The 8909-nt window shown below is 52.8% G+C and overlaps 1 protein-coding gene across 1 annotated transcript in view; it reads right to left on the bottom strand.

Moving 5' to 3' along the window:
- Positions 1-8909, bottom strand: part of LOC105500392 (paired amphipathic helix protein Sin3b-like) — a 43905-nt gene that overhangs the window by 28173 nt on the left and 6823 nt on the right. Inside the window, exon 4 of the mRNA XM_011925895.1 lies at positions 2105-2305. Within this exon, the coding sequence (XP_011781285.1) occupies positions 2105-2305 (201 nt within the window). The remainder of the gene's footprint in view (positions 1-2104; positions 2306-8909) is intronic.

The raw sequence follows: 8909 nt of genomic DNA, 5'->3' as shown, positions 1-8909 counted from the left end.
ATCACTTGAGGCCAGGAGTTCAAGACCCACCTGGGCAACATGGTGAAACTCCATCTCCTCAAAAAATACAAACATTAGCCAGGTGTGGTGGTGAGCGCCTATAGTCCCAGTCACTCAGGAGGCTGAGGTGGGAAGATTGCTTGAGCTCGGAGTAGAGGCTGCAGTGAGCCATGATGATGCTGCTGCACTCCAGCCTGGGCAACAGTGAGACCCAGTCTCAAAAATAAAACAACAAAGAAACTGTGCCGATGCCAGGCGGGCCCTGATGAATGGGAATCCTGCATGGTGGCCCAGGTGTCTGCATTCTTAACCAACTCCCAGCAGCCTGGTTTGGGTTCGGGGATACTGCACTGTCCTTCCCACGGCACTCTCTCTGAAGGAGTCTGTGGCAGCCCCTCACTGTGACCTCGTCTAAATGCATCTCTGGCGTCTCTAACCTGCCCCTTCCCGTGCCACAGAACAGAGTCACTGCTCTCCCGTGCCACTGCACAGCCTGCTCTCCTGCACCTTCCGAAATGTGATGACCCCACGAAGCCTGGGAGGGGCCCATGGATTCTACGATCACAAGCACATCCCTCCACACAGGCGAGACGCTCACAGCAGCCACCGGCAACCACTCATCCATGACAAGCAAGCACTCTTAGGGCTGTACCAGCCTCTCACAGACAATAAGGCCCATGATGACACCGGCACGGTGGACAGCAAATGCCATAGAGTTCCCAGCGCGCAAATTCTATCCATCTGACCAAAGAATCCCATTTCTTTGCTCGACATGTCAAGGCCGCCCGGATTTCATTTTAAAAGATTTCTGCTAATTAGCCAGGCGTGGTGGCTCACGCCTGTAGTCCCAGCTGCTCAGGAGGCTGAGGCAGGAGAATCGTTTGAACCTAGGAGGCTGAGGTTGCAGTGAGCTGAGATTGAGCCACTGCACTCCAGTCTGGGTGACAGCAAGACTCCATTTAAAAAAAGAAAAAAAAATGGGTTCTGCTGCTAAAAAAAATTACAAGTGTTAGAGACTCCACGTCTGGGTGAAGAGGACGTCTAAGCCCCACTCATGACACAGATGTCCCTCGCCACCAGCCCACCTGCATTGCCCAAGTCCCCTGCAGACGCCCTGATGCCGCTGTCTGCTCTGGCCCCTGGACCTCTGCACAGGCCGTTCCTGGCACCGAGAACGTCCACCCTTCCTCCAGGCTAACCTGCCTACTGGTTCCGACTGATCTGTCAAGATTCAACCTGACTGTCCCCTCCCTGGCCCCAGATGGGCAGGGAACCGGGCTGGGAACCATGTTAATACTGACTCACCTCTCCTGCCCACATCCTTTTTTTTCCACCCCAATCCACCTCTGAGTTTCTTCCCACCACTGTAATGAACAGCTAAGCAAGAGCAGCCATTTGTCTCTGTAGCCCCAGTTCCTGGTGCCGAACCCAGTTGTCATCAGCAAAGTAAAGGGTGGTCGTATTGCCTAAGCAATAACAAAGTCATATGATAAAAAGATTGTCTTGGCCAGGTGTGGCGACGCACACCTGTAGTCCCAGCTACTTGGAGGGCTGAGGCAGGAGGACTGCTTGAGCCCAGGAGGTCAAGGCTGCAGTGAGCTATTATCACACCACTGCACTCCAACCTGGGTGACAGAGCAAGACTCTGTCTCAAACAAACAAAAGTGACTAGGCACGGTGGCTCTCACCTGTAATCCCAGCACTTTGGGAGGCTGAGGTGGATGGATTGTCTGAGCTCAGGAGTTCGTGACCAGCCTGGGCAACATGGCAAAACCCTGTCTCTACAGAAAATACAAAAATTAGCTAGGTGTGGTGATGCGCGCCCATGTTCTAGCCCCAGGTAGCCTCCACTACTTGGGAGGCTGAGGATGGAGGATGGCTTGAGCCCAGGAGGTAGAGGCTGCAGTGAGCCGAGTCTGTGCCACTGCACTCCAGCCTGGGCAACAGAGTCAGACTCTGTCTTAGAAAAAACAAACAAAAAACCCCACAACTAATTAGAATTTCACAGGATTTTATGAATTCTGACAGGAAAATCTGAGTATCTGCAGGGCCCCAAACTGGATGAAATCCAAAACCCACAAGGAATTGTAATCTGAGTTCTCACCTGGTACGTGTGCAGGATCTCCAGGAACGACCTGTAGATTTCCGGGTGGTCTAGGAAGCGGGTCTTAATCTTATTCACATAGCTGATGGCGTTGTTGAATTCCACGGAATCGGACTCCAGGGGTACCTGGGGTTTGTCCTCTTTATATGGCACCTGCTGCTTGAAGTCCTCTGCACCGTCCCCGTGGTTGTGCGAATTCTCCTGACAAGGCGACAATGAGTTACTGCCAGGCCCGACGCCAGAAACAGATTGTGAAAAACGCCAGGCCCAGCCACTGTCTGCACAGGAACAGAAAAAACTCAGCACAGAGCCAGGTTTTATTAGAGACAGGTAAAGGTTACTTCTGAGAGCCCGGAGGCAAGCAGGGCGGGGTGCACAGGTGAGTCTCCCCAGTTCACCTCCACCCGATCCTTACCCATCCACTCAAAAAACACTACAAGTTCAATGAGCACTTTCCATTTGGAAAGCTTCACATTCAGGAGAAATGTACAAAGTGGATGTTTAAGCCTCTGCGGCGCCAAGTGCTAGGCTGCGTATAATAGAGAAGTCTCCCACGCCTTCTGCAATCTGTTTCAGCAAGATTGCCTTCACGTGGGAAGGCACCTGCTGCCAACAGTGATGCCAAGGTACGATACATAAGGTGGGGACCCTGGAGGTTAGAGGCAACCCACCGTCCAGGTTGTTGGGGACTTCAAGGGACATGACACTTTTGGCGCTAAGCCCCAGGCCAATCGCAACGAGGTGCATTGGTTGCTTGGGAGAAAAGACAGGCCCTGAACATTCACCAAGAATGCCCTCTATGCGTGTACTTTGCAGCCGATGTGAGCAAAAATAGAAACAAGCTTGCCTCCCTCCTATGTTGTGGTGGGACAGGACCACGCCCCCAAAGGAGGAGCTGTTGTTTCTAAACCAGAATTATGCTGCACTATCCCCAGCACACAAGGGCCGGGTCTCCAGCCCGTCAGGATTCCTCCAGCCTGACTGAGGTTTTTGCTTGGACAAACCCTGCGTGGTGAGTCCTGGAGAACGTTCTTTCACCAAAGTAAAACGACGCCACCTCCCAGCACTCCTGTGTTTTTCTCCGTGGCCCCTGTCGCCACCTTATGGATCATGTATTTTACTCACTGTATTGTCCGTCAGTCCCTGACTAGATGGTGGACTCCACGAGCGTGGGAGTTTTGATCAGGGCTGTATCCCCAGTGCCTGGAACAATGTGAGGAACAGAGCGGGTTTCACCCCGTTGGGGATGATCAGGTGAACGGATGAAGGGACACACAGACTTCACTGTTTCCGCTGCCCTGCGGTGCCCAACACTGCACGTGACCCAAACGCTGACCCTGAGAATCTACTGGGACAGGCAAGGCCAGGCACACCACTGCTGTCTTGCACTCAAACAGGTACCTCTGCTGGGCACAGGCACCATCAGCGGGGTGAGTGCACTCATCAGCTCAGGCTGCCACAGTGAGGTAGCCCGGACTGGCTGAAGCAACAGAAGTTAGTAGTTCTCAGTTCTGGAGGCCAGGAGGCCAAGGTCAAGGTGCCAGAAGGTTTGGTTTTCTGAGGCCTCTCTCCTTGGCTTGCGGATGGCCACTGTCTGTGTCCTCATGTGGTCGTCTCTCTGTACACCCATGTCCCTGATGTGTGTTCCAATCTCCTCTTTTATAAGGACACCAAGCAGACTGGATTAGGGCCCACCCTAATGGCCTCATTTAAATCACCTCTTCAAAGGCTCCATCTCCAAATACAGTCACGTTCTGAGGTGCTGGGGGCCAGGGCTAAAATACATGAATTTGGGGTGGAATGTGGGGTGCGGGGATGACACAATTCTGCCCAGAACAATGGGTATAGAGACAATTCTAGAAAGTCTCAGCTGAGAAAAGCAGAAATACAAGACACAGAGCAGCCGTGACCCTAAAACAATTTCTCCTCGGTGGTGGAATTTGTTCTTTTTGTTTTGAGATGGAGTCTTGCTCTGCCTCCCAGGCTGGAGTGCAATGGCACGATCCCAGCTCACTGCAACCTTTGCCTCCCAGGTTCAAGTGATTCTCCTGAGTAGGTGGGATCACAGGCGCTGTGCGACCACGCCTGGCTAAATTTTGTATTTTTAGCAGAGATTGGGTTTCACCATGTTGGCCAGGCTGGCCTCGAACTCCTGACCTCAAGTGATCTGCCCACCTTGGCCTCCAAAGTGCTGAGATTACAGGCGTAAACCACTGCGCCCAGTCAGTGGCGGGATTCTAAGATTCTCTGAGGATGTCCGCGAGGATTCTCTTTGCTCAAGCTCACAGGGGGTTGCATCTGTTTCTCCACGGTGCACAGGTTTGACGGCAGAAGGGGTTGGAACGCGCAGGGTGTGGGTATGTAGGGAAGCAGCATGGAGCCAAGGTCTGTTTCAGAGGCAGCTGTAGGCTCACTGCGAGCCCCCCACCACTCCAAAGAGGCATTTCCAAGCTCCGCATGCATCCGATCCCCTAAAGTGTGCCACTACGACAAGATGGGGAACCACGCTCTAGACCAGGGCTTACCAAAAAGAGCCAGATGGAATAGTACAGCCACTGTGGGGGACAGTGCAGCAGTTCCCTCAACAGGTTGACCGTGGAATTATTACTACCATATGACCCGGTAATCCCACTCCCAGGTCGATACCCAAGAGAACTGAAAACAGGTGCTCAGGCCAGGCGCAGTGGCTCACACCTGTAATTCTAGCCCTTTAGGAGGTTGAGGTGGACAGATCACTTGAAGTCAGGAGTTTGAGACCAGCCTGGCCAACATGGCAAAACTCTGTCTCCAATAAAAATACAAACATTAGCCAGGTGTGGTGGTGCACACCTGTAGTCTCAGCTACTTGGGCAGCTGAAGAAGAACTGCTTGAACCCAGGAGGGAGGGGTTGCAGTGAGCCAAGAATGCACCACTGTACTCCAGCCTGGGCAACAAGAGCAAAACTCCATCTCAAAAAAAAAAAAAAAAAAGGGCCAGGCACGATGGCTCATGCCTGTAATCCCAACACTTTGGGAGGCCAAGGTGGGTGGATCACAAGGTCAGGAGTTCGAGACCAGCCTGGCCAACACTGTGAAACCCCATCTCTACTAAAAATGCAAAAAAATTAGCCAGGTGTGGTGGCAGGAGCTTGTAATTCTGGCTACTTGGGAGGCTGAGGCAGGAGAATCCCTTGAACCTGGGAGGCAGAGGTTGCAGTGAGTTGAGATCCCGCCACTGCACTCCAGCCTGGGTGACAGAGCGAGACTCTGTCTCAAAAAAGAAAAGAAAAACAGGTGTTCCAACACATCCTCACATATGAATGTTCACTGCAGCACTATGCACAACAGCCAAAAGGTGGAAATAGGCCAAACATCCATCAACAGATGAGTGGGCACGCTAAATGTGGTCCCGCCACACACGAGAATAATTCAGTCTTAAGGAAGGAAGCACTGATACTGGCTCCGATGTGAATGACCACGGAAAACACAATGCTGAGTGACAAGCCAGACACCAACGGCCGGCCACACAGTGTATGACCCCACTGATATGAAATGTCCACAACAGGCAAATCCATAGAGATAGGAAGCAGACTCATGGTTGCCAAGGGCCAGGCGGAGAGGAGAATTGGGAGGGTCAGGGTATGATCTTGGGGTGACGTTAATGTTCTGGAATTAGTAGTGATGGCTGCACAGTATTGTGAATATACTAACACCTTAAACTGATGATGATGAATTTTATGTTGTGAATAGTATCACAATATGAAATAGTTTTAAACATTTAATGCTTTGAAAATGTAAAAATCACAACCAATCACACCGAGCCAGGCTGGCTTTGGCCTCCAAGCTGCCATGTGCCGACTGTGCTGCTCTAAACCACCCAGCACAAGCCCAGCTTTCTCCTTCTCTTCTGGCACCTCCTCTCTCTCTGTGCCCTGCTGGCCTCATCAGGCAGAGTTTGAACTGCCTCCCACACCATGACAAACCATCCTGCGTGGCCGACACGGCCATCTGAGCATCCACACACAGCCCCACCTGGGTACTGATTCACAGAGCCTCAAATGGCAGGCACCTCACAGACACACAGCAGCTCCTCAACTGCCCCGGCCTTACGTACCTCAGCACGGGCCCACACTTTTACCCAGAGAATCAGGCATCCTGGGATCACCCCAGACTTCTCACTCTCACTGACACCCCCCTGCTCCTGATCTACATCATTATCCACTCTGCCCCCGTCACATGGGAACCCCCTCCGGTCCTTGTCACCAGTCACTCTGTCCCCATCACTCGGGGCACCTCTCTGGTCCTTATCGCGGTCCACTCCATCTCTATCACTCGGGGGGACCCCTCTCCAGTCCTTGCTACCATCCACTCTGTCTCCATCAGTCTACTTAGTCCCCATCACTTGGGGACTGTCTCTGGTCCCTGTCACCATCCACTCTGTCCCCATCGCTGTCCACCTCTGTCCCCATCACTCGGGGGCCTTTTCCACTCCTTGTTACCATCCATTCTGTCCTCATCACCTGGGGACTGTCTCTGGTCCTTGTCACCATCCTCTCTGTCCCCATCACTTGGGACCCTCTCTGGTCCTTGTCACCATCCACTCCGTTTCCATCACTGTCTACCCCGCCTCCATCACTTGGGGCCCCTCCCTGGTCTCCCAGGGGCCTCCTAAGCCCTGACTCTCAGCACAGCAGCAGAACCGCCTCCCAGAACCATCCGGTACTTCTCATGCTCCTGGCTCCCTCTCCCCTTTCTCTCCTTCAGCTCCTGACCCTGCCGTTCTCCTTGACTGTTCCTCAAGCACACCCACTCACTCTCACCTCAGGCCATCACACCCCACCAGGAACAGTCCCTCATGAAACAGGTCCTGCCCACAGCACCTCCTCCCACCCTTCCTTGGCCTGCTCTATCCTCCCTCTGCGCCCTCCTGCACGCAGCCCAAATCTGCCCATCTGTTTCTCACCCGACCCCCACCTTGACTGTACTAGAACCCTGAGAGCAGGGCCTCTGAATAAACCCCAGGGCCTGACTCGCAGAGCCCTCAATAAACTCTAGGGCTTGGATCGGAGAAGGGGTCACCGCCTGCTCCAAGAGCCAAGAACATACAAACACAAGAACTGACTTGTTGCCAACTAGCGGGACTTCCCCCAGACAGTAGGCAGGGGGCTCCCTTTGAAAGTCGAGGGGCTGTTTATGTTAGGAGCTGCACGTTAAGGGGTTATCTCTGTCTCTGTCCAAGCCGGTTGTCATCTTCCATGAGGCAGGGTCTGCCCTGAAGAGAACCCGCTAGCTGAGAGCGGCCACGTTCCCACCAGCATCCAGTTTCTCATTCCCGCACCACGCACTGCCCCCGGCAATGTTCCAGAAGGTGGATACAGTCATGAACAAGACAATGGAGGGGCCCACCTCATCTTAAGGACTCACCGTCTACCAAGGAAGGAAAACCAACAACAATGGATTTCGAACTTCTTTTCCTAGCCGTTTTGAAATATATAACCCAGGGTGACGTAAGAATGACACAGGGGGCCGGGCGCGTTGGCTCAAGCCTGTAATCCCAGCACTTTGGGAGGCCTAGATGGGCGGATCACGAGGTCAGGAGATCGAGACCATCCTGGCTAACACGGTGAAACCCCGTCTCTACTAAAAAATACAAAAACCTAGCCGGGCGAGGTGGCGGGCGCCTGTAGCCCCAGCTACTCAGGAGGCTGAGGCAGGAGAATGGCGTGAACCCGGGAGGCGGAGCTTGCAGTGAGCTGAGATCGCGCCACTGCACTCCAGCCTGGGCGACAGAGTGAGACTCCGTCTCAAAAAAAAAAAAAAAAGAATGACACAGGGTAGGGACTGGGGGGTTCTCTGGGGAGGTGACATTACAACCAAGGCCTGAATTACCCGACAGGAAATGATGCTGACGCAGGAGGCCGAGGTGAGGCTCCAGTAAGCAGCTGTTCCTTCCTACAAGTTCCCCGGGTCGTCACTGGCCACACACCATAGCCTGTGTATGTCTTTCCCCTTTAAACTCGTGTTCTCAACCGGAGCAACTCTTGACACCCAGGGGACACTCAGCAGCACAGGAGACACTTTAGGTTATCAAATCTGGAAGCAGCTGGTGGGTGGAGGCCAGGGAGGCTGCTCAAACACCCTTCAGTGCCCAGGATGGTCCCTCGCCATAAAGAATAGTCAAGCCCCCAAAACTGAAGTTAAGACACCCTGCACCAAAGGCTGCCCGAGGCTGGAACTCTCTTATTCACCTTCCTTAGACCTATGGGCCACTCCCTACTTGTCAGTAGCCAGCAGGCTTTGTGACAAACTGGGGGGAAAAAAATGATACTTCAAAACAGTCAAACTAGCAAAACTAAGAAACAGAGAGAATACTGGCCAGGAGTGGTGGGTCACACCTGTAATCCCAAAACTGTGGGAGGCCAACGCAGGAGGATCACTTGAGTCCAGCCTGAACAACATGGTGAAACCCTGTCTCTATTTCATAAATGTAAAAAAGGCTAGGCACAGTGGCTCACGCCTGTAATCCCAGCACTTTGGGAGCTGAGGTGGGAGGATCACTTAAGTCAGGGGTTCAAGACCAGCCTGGCCTACATGGTAAAACCCTGTCTCTACTAAAAATACAAAAATTAGTTGGGTGTGGTGGTGCATATCTGTAATCGCAGCTACTTGGGAGGCTGAGGCAGGAGAATGACTTGAAACTCAAGAGGCGGAGGTTGCAGTGAGCCGAGATCACGCCACTGCACTCTAGCCTGGGTGATAGTGAAATGGCGTCTCAAAAAAATAAGAAAATTTTAAAAATTCAATTAAGCTGAAAAAAAAAAAAAAA

This window comes from Colobus angolensis, unplaced genomic scaffold (assembly GCF_000951035.1).
Source record: "Colobus angolensis palliatus isolate OR3802 unplaced genomic scaffold, Cang.pa_1.0 Scaffold66, whole genome shotgun sequence".
Taxonomy (NCBI): domain Eukaryota; kingdom Metazoa; phylum Chordata; class Mammalia; order Primates; family Cercopithecidae; genus Colobus; species Colobus angolensis.
This window is presented reverse-complemented; position numbering and strand designations above follow the sequence as displayed.